The sequence below is a fragment of the Platalea leucorodia genome, assembly GCF_965183815.1.
Source record: "Platalea leucorodia genome assembly, chromosome: 6".
Classification (NCBI taxonomy): domain Eukaryota; kingdom Metazoa; phylum Chordata; class Aves; order Pelecaniformes; family Threskiornithidae; genus Platalea; species Platalea leucorodia.
In genome coordinates, this window is record NC_138828.1 from 15,340,919 (window position 1) to 15,356,086 (window position 15,168).

The 15,168-nt window shown below is 39.0% G+C and overlaps 1 protein-coding gene across 4 annotated transcripts in view; it reads left to right on the plus strand.

Moving 5' to 3' along the window:
* The window catches only part of GAB1 (GRB2 associated binding protein 1), a 102,173-nt gene extending 95,596 nt beyond the window's left edge, over positions 1-6,577 (plus strand). Inside the window, exons 8-11 of one of the 4 annotated variants that reach the window (XM_082316273.1) lie at positions 698-791; positions 1,146-1,269; positions 4,192-4,314; positions 4,563-6,577. In XM_082316273.1, coding sequence (XP_082172399.1) covers positions 698-791; positions 1,146-1,269; positions 4,192-4,314; positions 4,563-4,721 — 500 coding nt within the window. In that variant the 3' untranslated portion in view covers positions 4,722-6,577. Of the gene's footprint in view, positions 1-697; positions 792-1,092; positions 1,270-4,191; positions 4,315-4,562 lie in introns of those variants that run through there. The other 3 variants (XM_082316271.1, XM_082316272.1, XM_082316274.1) reach the window with 3 other exon arrangements.
* The last annotated feature ends 8,591 nt before the right edge of the window (positions 6,578-15,168 follow it).

The window sequence follows — 15,168 nt, forward strand, 5'->3', positions numbered from 1 at the left end:
TTCTGTTCTGAAAATGGAATTTAAAAATGGCACCTTTTTTAGAACAAGTTAGCTGTCATTAATGGCACACACACGCTGCTACTCCGCTTGTCTGTTGATAAGCACCGAAGCAAGCCAAGCACCTCTTGAAATTGAACCTGGGTGTTGGCTCATCTCTCACTTTTGCAAACTTAGTCTTAGCTGCAGATTCTGCCCACACTTTGAGCTGTGAAACCTCATCATTAAGGGCACATGTATGCAGCGAGGGCAGAGTTTGCATAATAATAATTGTCCATGAGCCAAGAAAAGTACCCAGAGTTGGCTCTGCTGGCAGTTTAAGCTCAAACAGTCCATCAGCCCCCTCCTGGGCTTGTCAGTGCAACAAGTCATCGTGGCAGACTAAAGACAGAACATGATGCTGCCATTTTCACTCTCTTTTCAAAACAGAATTACTACATACAAGTATATCATCTTGCAAAATTCTTAAATTGTGAGGTTTTTTTCTAATTGATGTTGCTTTTCAGTACCTGGAAAGATTAAAAATATAAGTTAATATGTCATGGCTTTCTGAGAACTGAACAGTGTCTCCTTTTCCTAACTAGTGTTTACTATTTTAAAAATAGTATTTTTTTTTTTGTATTTAGGCTTTGAAAAGCTATTAAATTTAAGTTTGTTTAGGAATGTTCTGTACTTTAAGATTGTCTTATTTCTTATATAGCAAAACCAGCTCCATTAGAAATAAAACCTCTGCCTGAATGGGAAGAATTACAAGCCCCAGTTAGATCTCCTATCACCAGAAGCTTTGCACGAGAGTAAGTTTCTTAGCTTTTCCTCATTCGGATTGTGTTCGTTGACTAGAGTGTTAATAAATATGTGTACATCTGTATTATATTTTTAGCCTGTGTAATACAAATTGAGGTTTCCTTTGGAAGTGTGTATGTATATGTGTGTGTGTGTGTATATGCACACGTGCATTGAAACAAAGTGTGTCCACATGAATTTTCATTTTGTAATATTAAATATAAGGGGCTGTGTATAATCAAAAAATGTGACACTCTAGTAAACCTGAATGAAAATTTCAGCTCTAATATGCTTATTTTTGTTGTTTACCAGGAGGTTTAAGATATTCGAGATGTATTGTTTGTAAAATAATTCCTGGTAATTAGCTCCTCCAGGTTTCCCATGTCTCCCAGACCGGATTCAGTTCATAGCACAACTTCCAGCAGTGACTCGCACGACAGTGAAGAGAATTATGTATCCATGAATCCAAATCAGTCCACTGAAGAGCCAGTATGTAAAATCTACGTCTTAACTACTCTCTTCCTGTGCAGTCCTTACTTTTAAATCATGCAAACACAAATCCTTCCACTCAACATCACTTCCTTTATGCTTCTAGATCAAAATAATAATAACAATAATAATAATAATAAAAAAAATCTCTGTAGAAAAACTGTAATTCTGGTAAGATTTCACTGAAGAAGTTAAGAGCATAATCATACATAAAGAGAATGGTTAGTATACATATCTATTGTACAAAACAGCTCAGTACATGACTTTTTCTTTCTGCTTCCCTAGAAACTGTCTCCTCTTGTCTGTAATTGCTTGTCCTGGGCTATGCACCAGTTCAGTATTATGACATCAAGGGAAATAAACTGCCTAAAGACCTCTGAGACAGGCTTAAAAACCTTTATTAAAAGGACATCTTCCAAGAAATGTGGAAGGAACAGGGGAAAAAAAAGGATTTATATTTATTTTTTACATTCTATGAAAACTTAGCTATGTGTACTTTTATTAGGCTTCTTTCAAAAAAGAGGATAGAAGGGGTCTTTGTATATGGAATATCTATATTTTTTTCCCCTTTTGGGGGAGAATTTTCTCAGATAATAAAGTTTCAGCTATTCAGCTTGCAGTGCAGTAAGTGAAGAGCTAGTTAGGAAAAGTTAACGATGCGTGCTGTGGTTTTTGTTTGGTTGCGGGGGAAGGAGAGAGAGAAAAAGAACCGATAATAGTATTTTAAAGTAAGAGTAGCAGTAGACTTAGGCCTAAACTAAAATGTGGTCCAGAATACCCCTAAAACACTGGAGGAAAACCTGTGTCTTTAGCTCAGCTTTTTGTTCAGTATAGCTCAATGCATTCACCACGTTTTTACAGCTTGGGTTCTTAGTAGGGAATACAGCAGCATTTTTCATCTTTAAAGCATTATGAAAGACCTTCTTTGGGGAGGGCCTGTCTAGCGCCTTTTTTGTTCTGTTCGTTTGTCTGCCTTCTTATATGGCATGTGCTAGCCCATTTCACTGCACCCTGGACTCTCCTCCTCTGGCAGTGCTGCTTGCTTCCCCATCCCTTGCTGCTCTGGGTACCCTCCCCAATCTCCTCCAGCCTCCCTCCCCTCCAGCTCTCCACTGCTGCCTCTGGATACTGCCCCGTAGGTCCCCCTGAGTTCTCTGCGGCAGCTCGGACTCGGTGCAAGCTCACGAAGCCTGCAGAGCATCCTGGCGTGTGCTTTGCACCATGTCTGACCTGCCGGCAGCGCAGGCCTGCTTCCCAGGTGAAGTGCGCTTCAGCAGTGGGGAGCCAATGGTGTAAAAACGTAGCCCCCCCCTCTTGCAAGAGGCATTGGTAAGTAATCGGTAACGTCCCATTTTACGAATGCAAGAAACGTCCCGTTTTACACAAAGGTTTGGAATCGCCTGTTCCCACAGTTCTGCCTGCAGCAGAATCGCAGTTCAAATTGGGGATTTCTGTTGATTCTTACAATGCCATTTCAGGGGTTTAACTTCAGTGCCAAGATGGTATAATTAATATCACAGCTCAGGTGGCCTGTCATTAATATCTTCTGTTTGCTTGCACTGTTCATTCTTTAAGGTTGTTCTACAGATTTCCTTTCATTTTCATTTACGTATATTTAAAGTTTCTGTTTTCTAATGCATATGTTCTGCCTGTCTAGTTTGTTTGAAATAACAGATTATTTTTTGTTTAAAGAGTAATAGCTTTTTTATTTATGCTGGAAACATTGATACGGAACCTGATTTTTGTATGTTAAATACGCATAAATTTGTTTAGAAAATTTGGGCAAGAAAAATTACCTTTGTCTCAGTTGTTTGTGTTTGTCCTTGTTACCACTTAATATTAAATGGTTTGGATGGTACAGATATAATGGATAACTTCAATTTACAAAGCCCAGTCCATTAAGCTTTAACCCATAAAATATTTTATTTCCTAGAGAACCTGAACGTTTCCAGATATCTCAAGGCCTTTGTTTTAAAATGAGCCAATTACCTAGATGTTTTGGAAATTTTTATTTGTTCCAACTGTATCTTAGAAAGGAGTCCATACTTTTTCATCTTTTTCTGTCATCAGCTTTGAAGCATCTTGTTTGGACGTGTCATACTTCTGTTTTATTTAATAAATTCAGCAATATTCTGCTTTTTCTTTCAAGTTGCTGTCAGCCTTACCCTTCTGTCTTTCCTTCTGCCTTCCTCTTCATTTTTTGCTGACTGCTGCCCTCTGTCTTCCTTTTTTTTCTTTATCTTTTAGAGAAGAGTCCTTCTATTGTACTGTTCCTATAACACCTGTTAAGAGGGAGGGATCAGGCTGGGAGAGGACAGAGGAGGTGAGGTTGTAAAAGTCTGGGCTAATTGAAATTTAGGTATATACAATGCAACTTCAGTTCAGGCAGCCCTCCACAAATTTTCCAAAGTTTTAATCTTTTGGTCTTATCAACTGAATAATACTTTTTGATTTTCAACTTAATTGTGATGGCTTTTGAATGAAATGTAAAAGTTTCATTTGAAGTTTTGCCACTGTTGTAAGGCTGAAATTCTTGTAAGGTATTTAACAGCAATTTAAGGAAATAAAAAAGGTTGTAATTAAGTAATGCTTCATTTAAAAAGAACAAACCACACTCCATTCTTATCTCATGATACGAAAGGGACATTAGGTGGAAGGCACAGATTGTTTGGTGGCAACCGTAAATTTGGGGGGTTGGTTTTGGGTTCCCCCACCCCCCCCCCCACCCCATTGACTTTCAACTCTGTCCTAATTTTGACTTAGAATATATCCCCTTGTTATTTGCATGGTTTAACTGATTGTAAGAGCTCTCAGTCAGTTCTTTAACCCTTAATATTTTGGCAGTTTATAATAAGCATATTTGATAATACGGAGCATTAGCATATACATTTGTAGCTGAAATCACTTATATTATAATTTCAGAATTTGTTTGGAAGCAACAGTCTTGATGGGGGAAGCAGCCCTATGGTAAAACCTAAAGGAGATAAACAAGTAGAATATTTAGATCTGGACCTAGATTCCGGAAAATCTACCCCACCTCGTAAGGTAAGCAAATCTTGAGCTCTTGCATTTCTGCCATCGAGAGTTTAAAATTTCTTCACAAGTAGTTGCTGGGAAAGAGGGAGCCTCCAGCAAGATCATCTTAACTAGTTTGTCAAATGGTCAATCGGAGAGCCTATGTTGGACCTTTCAGAGAAACCTGTGCTTGTTCTATATCTGTTTAGGATATCTACTTACTTTTTGTTGTTCATTTATTTTAACATATGTTTTTCACTCTCCCTTGCCTTTCCTAGAAAAAGAGCAGTGGTTCAGGCAGCAGCGTGGCAGATGAAAGAGTTGATTACGTTGTGGTTGACCAGCAGAAGACGCTAGCACTGAAGAGCACACGAGAGGCATGGACTGATGGGAGACAGTCTACAGAATCTGAAACACCTACGAAAAGCGTGAAATGAAAATACTGCTTGTTCTTCAAAGAACAGAAAGGAGTGAATTTTGAAGAATTACAGAACCACAATGGCAGTGTTGTTCGACTGTACAGTACCTGATTCACTGGTGTGTGAATAGGTTCTTGACTGAATAGGATGGAAGCCAAAGGACACTTCGAATATATCAAAGGAATTTTAAGATCGTAAATTGGCTCTGTGGTCTCTGGAAAAATTGCAACCTGTAAATACCGTGTAAAATAGTATCGCTTAGCTTTCAGAAAACCTTTTGTTCTGTAGTTAACACATTTGTAGTATTACTATGTTTATGCACTTTTTCAGTTACAATGTTGGTTCAGGTGTTGCCAGTTAGTGTACCTTAACGCCTAATTCATCTGGAGAATTTTTTTTTCCTTACACTACTATTCCTTACATTTTTAGGTTAATTAAGCTACATGTAGATACAGAAATTAATATTTGAACTTCATTTTAACAACTTAATTGATTTTGCGGAAATACTTTCACAATTGAATAATCTACTTGAACTGCCAAGAGATGACCGTTAGTTACATACTTGTTTATATTTAATACATGCAAGGTTATTTGGAAGTCTACAGGTTACCTTCCTAACAAAAATTGCTGTGAGTTAATAATAATGAACTGTACTGGGTTTAGACCTACAATCCTGGCTTATATGTTAGTTGTTAGTGGTGGAACTTCTATTGTATTTTATTAATGACAGTGTTCTGTGTTCAATGAGTGAAGATTCTGCAGGGTGGGATCTTACACTTTTAAAGACTGAATAATTAAATATCAAGTAAGCCTGCAAACCACTGATGGCATGCAGTAATATTGTGATCTCACACTTATTAACAAGGAATAACCTTTATATTATTTACAGAAGGTAGAGTATATAAATCAGGTACGTACCAAGCACTATTGTGCTAATACACTGATCAGGTTTAGACAATGAGCTTTAGTTTTGTACTCTGTAGAAGTTCTAATGTCAGTTTTCAGTTCAAGATTAATGGGACAGTTTGACATTCACTGTTTGTAGTACTAGCAAAATACTGTGATTTTGAATTAGACGTTAATTCAAATGGAAATACTATGTTTTGACACCATAGTGCCCTTCTTATGATCTCTATTTTACTTTAATCTCCTGCTTGGCCTTATATTTAAATCCCTATGCAACTGATATTTTATATCTCTGTTTTTAAAAATTAGATAATATACTTCAATGATCCCCTTGTAAACCACTTGTTGCTCTTTCCTGGTACAGGATTTTAAGCTCTGTATACTGTGATCCTTTATTTTACTATGCCAGTTCCAAATAATAATCTGCATTGGTTTAGAAACATTTTTTTGTTATTTGGAAGAAGATAGAGTTCTTTAAATACGTGAATGAGTTAGGTCTAGATAGAAAACTTACTAACACTTTTGTTTTTACACAAACACCCTCAAGTAAGCGGTTGGTTTTATTTTCTCGCCCAACTGTTTTATTTTGTCCAGATCATTTAAAAGTCGAGCATAGAGCTGTGTTGTTTTCTGGCATGTTGGCCTTAGTACTGTGCCTAATCTACCACTGGTTGTTTCTCTCCCCTCACAGCCACAATCTACAGTATGTAAATTACCTTATTCTTAACAGAAGTTCTTTTTAAATTAGTAATATTTTGATGCTTTGAATGTTCATTTTAAAAAAGAAACTAAACACAATGCATTTTGAGGTGAATTTTAAATAAATCAAATTGTTCAGTTTTGATGTGTAAATTCTGTCCTGTGCAACAGCAAACTGATGTTAATGCGTCTGTGAAGGTGCCTAGATACCAACCACACTCTTTAAAAATTGTAGATTACCTTTTAGTGCCTCTCAAAAAAAAGTACAGCTAAAACGATTTTCAAAATGGATCTCTGATTTAAAACCCTGAACCAAGCAGCTAAATAATCTGAATTCCTAGTCGTCTGGGAGCGAGAAGAAGTGATGTGAGCCAGGGGACCTTGACGGCTCAATCAAAAGTAGGTCAAATCCATAAAGATTCTGGAGCTGTAGCTCAACTCTGCTTTGACGGTCTTCCCATCCAATAATAAACTCTTCTTCATTGATGCTACAGCTGAAGCACCCGTAGGCATGGTGAGTACTTGGTAACTAATGTAATGACAGTTTTGGTTTAGGACACTAGCTTTAAGCGTTTTATTGGTGCAATGATAGCAGCACATCTCCACTGCTGAGATGCCTGTAATTCGTTAACAGATGTGGGCAGATAATCACTTGGCTGTTTATCCTACATACTTGGTTTGGTGCTTGCCACTGGGGAGAAGAATCATACTGTGGACTCCCATGCATGCACCTAAGGAGTAAGGTGATCCTGGAATATTTTAAACTCGTGTTTCTTTATTCTCTCAATAGACAGGAGAATTTGAGGGAGAAGGCTTGGAACGGCTGCTTATCTTTTACCTATCCCTAACCCATCTGTCCTTGAAACATTTACCAGCTACACAACTATGTATTATTTTTAAAGCTCTTTAGGGTTTTGTAATCGAGCAGTGATACTTATATTTAGATATCTATGCTATTTTTTCTGTTGTTGTGAGCATCTCTAATAATGAAGTATAAATGCCTAAAAGAATCGGTTTCCTAGGCTGACCTCTCTTGTTGAGGTAGTGATACAAGGTGGTTTTGTTCTACGTTTGCTGATATCAGTCCTTGGTTTACAGATTACACTTACTTGTTCTTTATTTGAAATTTGGCAGCATTCACAATGTTAATTGTTATTATGATTGAGAATCCACTCTTCATTTCTAGGCTTTTTCCTCTTCCTTTTGTTAAGGAAAACAGCAGCTTTCAGCCTGTACAAACAGTACAATGATGTCTTAAGTAATAGTCTAAAATTTCTCTTAATTAGATTTCTAAGCAGCTTTCTCCCCCCGATTCCAGTAATGTATTTTCTCTAGTTGTTGTCCAAAGGACGTTCAGAATCGGAGACCTGATACTAACTCTGGATGATACATCTCATTTTTTACCTATAAAGCTAGTATGGGGCTTCATGCTGTAGGTCTGTCTGAGCTCTTGGGTAGGCTAAGGATGTGAATATTAAACTGAAAATGTGAATCCAAAAATTGTAGGTGGTAGACAGAAAGCTAGCCTGTTGTTAGCCTTGTGTAACTTTCAGTTACTAGCTCTGTGAGGACACTCTAGTTAGAGGGATGGGTGCTGGTGGAAACTCCAGTAGATACTGGTGCAGCAGTTTGAGAGTGGTGTTGACTGTCAAGTATTCTTCTTCAAAGGGGTAAGTTCTTGTTTCGCTAAAACAGTACGTTACCCGTTGTGGATATAGTTTTTATTGCTGTGTGTGTCATAAACGAGTAATTTTAAACGGCAAATACATGTGTGCAATAGGTCTTTACAAACGCACAAAATCTTGCTCACAAAAGTCAGAAGAAAAGCTTAGTGCCTTGTGCACTAAGATTGACTACAGATGGTTTGGTATCACTTTATGCTATAATCTGAGCAACATGTTATCTGGTAAGTACTAATGGCCACACTTCTACACACTGTGACGTAATCACTATTACCTTGTAAAGTGCAGGTGCAAACACACAGCTGTTCTACTAAAAGTTTATGAAGTGAATATTGAAAAAGATGAAAAGATAATTACTCTGTTACTGAGATTTGTATTTCTGTAAAAAAAAAAAAAATTAACAATCCATTCACGTAGGGCAGTTGTGACATAGTGCCACACATAGGGCGTACAGACAAATTACAGTCTTGTTGTTTTAATTAAGTAATTTAGAATTCGCCGCTCCACGTAGCTAAATAGGGAGTGATGGGCAGGTCTATAGCTTTCACATTGCACTGTGAGCAAAGCAAGATTTTTATCACAGTGAAATTTAAGCTTAGCTATTACTGACTGCAGCAGTGAATTTATATATGTGTGTGTGTGTGTATAGTAATCTTGCAAAACTACTTTGGAAACCTTCTGGCCCTGGACAAACCTTCCATTCCCTCCTTTACTATAGAAGTTTGTGTCATGAAAAGCCAAAGAATATTTATTTGCTCAAGAAAAAGATACTGCCGTACAATATCACTGTGCAATTTTAGAAAGCAATAATATCACTTAATTTGTTTGGGTATTTTACACCTATAGCTCTTAATAAGCTGAGCACTATCCACAGGTGAACTTAAATTTGGAAATCATCCTCCGTATTTCTTGCATCTGCTCTTGGTCTCTGTGTATTGCACCAAACACCACTTCTTAAGGTTCGTTTCTTGTTGTCTGTCTTATTACATGGGAATACTAACGTGGTCCATGACCACAAAAAAAGTGTTTGTCCAGCAATTGGTGTAATAAATGTTCCACAAAAACATTGTGTGGGTTGGGTGTAGATGGACCAAATACCAAGTTGTGAGGTTTTTGTTTGGCTTTTTGTTTTAACTGAAGAAGCAGTTTGGGTGTGGGTCTCAACCTGATGAGGTGCAGAGTGGGACAAAAAGAAAAGGTGCTTGAGATGGTTATGAACGATGTCTTTGACATAAAAAGTTTCCCAGTATACGTTCATGGCTCAACGTCCTTGATGTTAATTTTCAGTAACAAAAGTGGGAGAATAGCAGGTATTGGATGCATGACTAGTTGAAAGGCTTTTGCCAACTTGTCGTTGGATAAACAGAGCTAGACTGTTCTGATGCCAGTGGTTTTCTTTTTAGATGGTCTTTAAAAGAAATTTCCCATTTTATTTGAAGGGACGATGTATGTTTGCTTCAACTTTTTGATAAGAAACAAGTTAGCCGAAGTATACAGTTGTGTAATCTGCAGTGCACACACGCAACTTAAGAAACACTAAATATTTTGGTAAAACCAACTTGCAAAATAACTATCTCGCTGTGATGCCAAATTTAGTACGCCAGTAGAATTGTTTTTCAGTTTCTAAACCACAAGGCATGGGCCAATGCCTTTTACTTCTGTGTTTAAAAACAAAAAGTAAATGTTAGGAAAAACTTACTAATTTTTGAAATATTCTTGTTTACTATGGTAAAATGGAACAGAAAAAAATCCCATATGGTTTAGAACATAAAATACAAAGTTGTTAAAATGGAGACTCTCAACATTTTCTTGCAGTTACAAAATCAGCATTTGTAGTAATCATCGTGAATTCACTCTTGAGATTCTTACAGGATCCATCATTGTTGCCAAGCCTTTTCCTGGTAAGTTATATCTGCAATGAAACAATAAGAAAATGTGTCACATCAATTTTGAAAAAGGCCAATCCTACTATTATAATAAGATTCTATTAAACGCTGTTTGAGGTTCTTTTTGGCTGGTGCTGGGTGCTAGTGTGTTTGTGTGTGGCTTGCACAGGGTACCCAGATGACTTGACTGCACTTTGGGAGAGGGTGTGGAAACCCAGTTTTCTGAAGATATTTAAAAGGTGCAATGCAAAGTAGAACCAGGCTTAGTATTCCTTCTAGAATCGACTGAGCACTTTTAAGTAGGAAACAAAATGCTTTTGATTTGGAAAAATAAAAGGCTCACAGTAGGGCATCTCGGTATTTTATTCAAGTTTAGCTGTAGACATTGCAGGAGAGTTGAGCTGTTCTCCAACTAGCTGTAACTAGTTAGTGACTAGCTGTATAACCTCACAGTGCCACTAGATGCCCAAGGAACAACACTTAAAGCTTCAGGTAAAGTGTAAGTATTATATAGTATATATAATATATATAAAAGTATAAAGTATTGCTATTTTAAAATCCTGTTTACAGAAAATATGTTGGTATCTGGAAAGCTGATCATTGGTACTGAATGTGAGCAAACACAACTGGGCAGCTGAAAGTTGCCTTTAAAGTAAAAGTATTAAGAAAACTCTTTTTCAGATTTATCCCTATCTTTCAGTGAAGTCCAGGTTTATATCCAACTTCTTAAAATCCTTTTAGCTGTAAGAATGTCTGCACCAGAAGGAAGTCAGGTGGCTTAACTGGAGTGCCAGTGTATGGAGGAAGTGACTGTTGCAAGGGAGCCTCTTTGCTTGCCTTGTCTCGCTGTGGTTGCCATGCCCTACGGCGAGAAGTGGACTTCACGAGGGTGAGAAGACACGGTCAGGGAAGAACCTGGCCACAGAGGGAGGGAAATCTGGAGTTTTGAAACGGGAAGGATCTGTGTGTATAATGAAATTGTGTGTGCATATTATTTTCTACAGAAAAATGTATTTTACATATTAAAAAAAACCATATTTTTGCATTTGGTTGAGCCTTTTCAGCCACAGCAGCATGCAAGTAAAATGTAAAAGCATGTTAACTATTCTTGGTTTCTTCTGTGAGAGTGCTGCCTTGTACAGAATCTCCATTCTTCAATGATTTCTGTAACAAGTATCAGCAGTTGTCACTGGCTGGCTTTTTTGCATGGGTAAATTTTATTGATCAGAGGGCTTGTTTTAAATCGGACACAAGCAGAGTCTCACATGCTATGTGGATGTGTTGCTGATACCAAATTTTCACTGGTTTGTGGCTGTGCAAAATGTGAAAGATTTTTGGTCTCCATGTGTTACTATTTTTGTAGTCTGCTTTTTGAAGATAGACCTAAAACATAGTAGGCTTACAAATGTTCCTTACAGTTTTAAGCACTGCAGATGAACTCAATGCTGTTGACATTGTATGAAACATTAATTTTGCTAGGATGGTCACACCGTAGTCTGAATAACTTCAATGTCATCTTCACAGTACTCAATGTAAAGAGCCTATAGATAGATATTTATACACTTATATGTGGTAAACTCTAAAACATTGTTTCCATTGCATTAAGGAATCTACTGAAATTAATGTATAATATCCTTTGCGTGTGGGGTTTTTTTTGTTTGGTTGGGGTTTTTTTTGTTTGTTTGGTTTGGTTTGGTTTTTTACATTGAAAATCAGTGTTACAACAAAGCTGCACCTTTGCTGATGGGCAAAGAGTAGTTTTGGTTTGTTTGTTTGTTTTTTTTAACAAATGTAGCATGATTTTGATGGCTTGGATTTGACTGCTGGTGCTGTGTGTATGTATGTATCACCTGTTACCTGCAGCGCCGTTAATCTGAGACTGGAATAAAAATGATTGTGACAGAGAAGTGATGGCTTTGAAATAGGCCTAATTATATTTAGCTTTGGATGGGATAGTCACGCTCAACATCAGTGTTGTGAGAGGCTAGAAAAATTGGCACTATCTAGTCTCTTTTGCATAGTATTTTACTTTTGCATTTTATATGAAACTTTAAAAAACAACAACAAAACCCCCTAAGATCTGAATGCAAACGAGGCTCTCTCCCCTCTCCTGCCTTCTTGAATCCAAATGACTGCCGTATGTCTGATGGTGTGACCACAAACAGCTCTATTTCATTCCTTTCATTTCCCAACCTTTGGGAAGATTTACAGTGTTGATACATGTACAGCAATGCACATTAGCATAATTGCTGCATAGCTAATAGTATCATTTAGAGTTGCTCTTACTTGGGGTGTTTCAATTTCTTATTTAACAAGAAGTCATCTAAAGAATATTAAAGTTATGATTACACAACTGAGCAACAAAATTGAAAGATGTCACCTGAGAGATTTGACAAAAAACTGTAATTAAACTGTTCTTTGCTAACTTCATAAGCATGTTAATAATTAGTTGTCTCTACCGTTTAGTACTGGCTGAGGGAGGATTCTTTTGCCTTATTGTGTATGTGACCATATGTTGGTGTTCAGCACATTAGTAACCCCTGTCATGAGCTGCTTCATGCCACTGGTTGCTTTTAATTTAAGGTCTCCATATTCAGGCTCTGTATGGACTGTTGTGATTTTGTGTGTTCATGAGCATCTTCATGTTAACTTGGAAAGCCCTCTCTCCTGTTTTGGCTGGGGTTTTTTGTTTGGGTTTGGTTTTTGGTTTTGGTGGGGTTTTTTGGTGGGTTTGTTCTTTTTGTTTGTTTGGTTGGGGTTTTTTTGCAAAGTCTTCTGCTCTGCTTGCAGGACTTCAAGAAATTTAGAACCTTTACTCTTACTTTCCACTTTTGACAAGAGGTTTTTTTTTGTTTGGTTTGGTTTTTTTTGTTGTTGTTGGTCGTGGTGGTGGGTTTTTTTAATTTTTATGCCTGCCCTCTGTACTTCTCAGAAGTCGAATAGTTTGCTTTATTTTTGCCTCTAGCTCAGCCTTTTCCTCTGAGCATGGCAGAGATTTCGGTAACTCTTTCTGCTGTTTCAGAGCATGGTTCTCTTCACTTGGAAATAGCTTGTCCAAAATTCTGATGTAGGTGTTGACTCCTAGTGATATTGCTCTCTTGCAGTGATACAGGGTCCGTGGCAACTTCAAGTGAGCAATACTGAATAATGAAATAATGGATGGATTAGAGCTAGAGTTAGGATTTTTGGTGAGAAATGAATCATCTGTTCAGAAGCATTTGGGTCTATAAAACTGTATCATCTCATTACTATCCTCTTAGGTTTATCCAAAAAATACTCATACGATATTGCAGGCTGTATACAACTGTGAGACTTTTTTTTTTTCTTTTTTCCCCTGCATCTGATGTGGTGAGAGAAAAAAAAATCCTGTTTCTATTGTGGAATTCAGGTTTTGGTTAGGAATATTTTTTTATAATGTTTCACCTTTTGTGAATGAAATATTACCTGGCGATTTTAGTCTGATTATAAAAGGTGGCGTCGAAGGTGCTGAAACATTGTCACCTCTCTTCCCAAATACCCGACTCCTTCCCAAAGACCTGCTAGCCCACTTTTCTTCACCAGTGATCCTCCATGTGTGGTTTTGTTTGAGTGCTTTGCAGACACCACGCAGACAGCACTGCATTATCTGAAGCAACTCTAGAAGAGGAGAGGGAGTAGAAGCTGAGGCAGAGCACGTTAAAACTGGACACGAGACTATGCTGGAATAGTGTATGTAGCTAAATTAATACAATTTCGTATAATTTGCTACTGCATATACTTAAAAGTTAAAGCTGTCTGCCTGAATGCAGGGAAAAGCCTTCAGCAAAGCTCAGGGACTGAGTTTTCATCTGCAGTAAGAGATGGCAGCACACAGTGGGAAACTATGTCTGTAAATTTGTTAGTAGTTGAGAAATTCTACTCTAGGGAAACTGAGATTTTCTGGGAAGTTATTCTTCTGAGTAGTTTTGGCAGAAATGAAGTGACACAATCTGTTGGAAATGTCAAAGCTAATAATTTTAACTTCAAAAAATTTTAAAGGATGTCTGTAATAAAAACCAATGGAATGAAGAATTGTAATAATCGTTGTGGAGAAGGTCCCTGTTTAGCTGCTACCTTCATGGTTACAACAGTTTGTCAGGATGTAGGAGACAGCCTCACAAACCTGTGCAGTACACTCACTGGCTTAAATTTACCTTCCTGTTCCGTTTCATCCATTTTGTGCACTGCAGGGTTCTTCTGGGATGTGTGCTCTGGTAGGTGGTACCTGGCGGGGCAAGGGGGGGGTGATCGTCAGGAGCACTCCTCGCCTGAGCAAAGGTAATGCAAATGTCGATGTCTTCAGTCGTGTTCGACGGCACGGGTCCGCAGCCCGTGGTGGCTTCAGGCCCGGAGCAGACACTGTGTTTTACTCAGTTGGTCTGTACAACCATACTTCTATACCTACAAACTTTGTCTGGCTGTCCCTAAAGCGAGGGAAGGGGACCTGAACAGTTAGCTCAGGCAACCATTTTGGCAAATGTTCGAGTCTTTTCATTCACAATTCCCTCTCTACTGCTGGAGATGTTGTTAATTGACCTGAAAAAAAAAGCACTTTACTGAGACCTGCTATTTCATAGCATTGGTCTCCTCCTTGCATTTTATTTTGATGAGGGTACAAATTATACTTGAGTAGGAAGACTTAATTATCTTGTCTGGATAGAAGTGTTGTGATGGTAGTTAACTTTAAATGCTAAGAGCAAGAGAGACTGGCTTCGTGATACATGCTAAATGCTGTAACAAGGAACCTCTGCAGTCACCGGACCAATGTTCAACAAAGCTGCCCTAGTACGAGTGTTACTGTAAAACGCATCCTGCTCATTTGCTTCAATACAAAACGCTGCTGCTCGAACAAGCCAAGGCCGGTGCCCGTAGCCCTGTGGCCGGGCCGAAGCCTGCAGCCCTGCCTCGCCTCCTCAGCCTCCCGACGGCTGCTGCCGCGGCCCGCGCCGCGGGGCACCGCTCAGGGGCAGAAGCCGACGGGGCTTTTTGAAGCGCCCCGGCGGTTGAGCGGCCCCAACGCCCCGCCGGCGGCCGTTGCGCGGGGGCGGGGGGGCGTGACGTCACGGCGGCGGGCGTTGCGAGGGCGCCTCCACTCAGGCGGCGAGGCGGCGGCTCGCGCCAGCGCACTGGCTCCCGCCGCGGCGCACGCCGGCGGCGGGGGCTCTCGCGAGAGCGGGGAGCCGGCTCGGTTCCTGGTTGGTGGGCGCCCGCCGGGAAAGCCGGGGCGGCAGCGGGGACGGGCCTCCGCCGGCGGCCGCGCACCGGGTTCAGCGC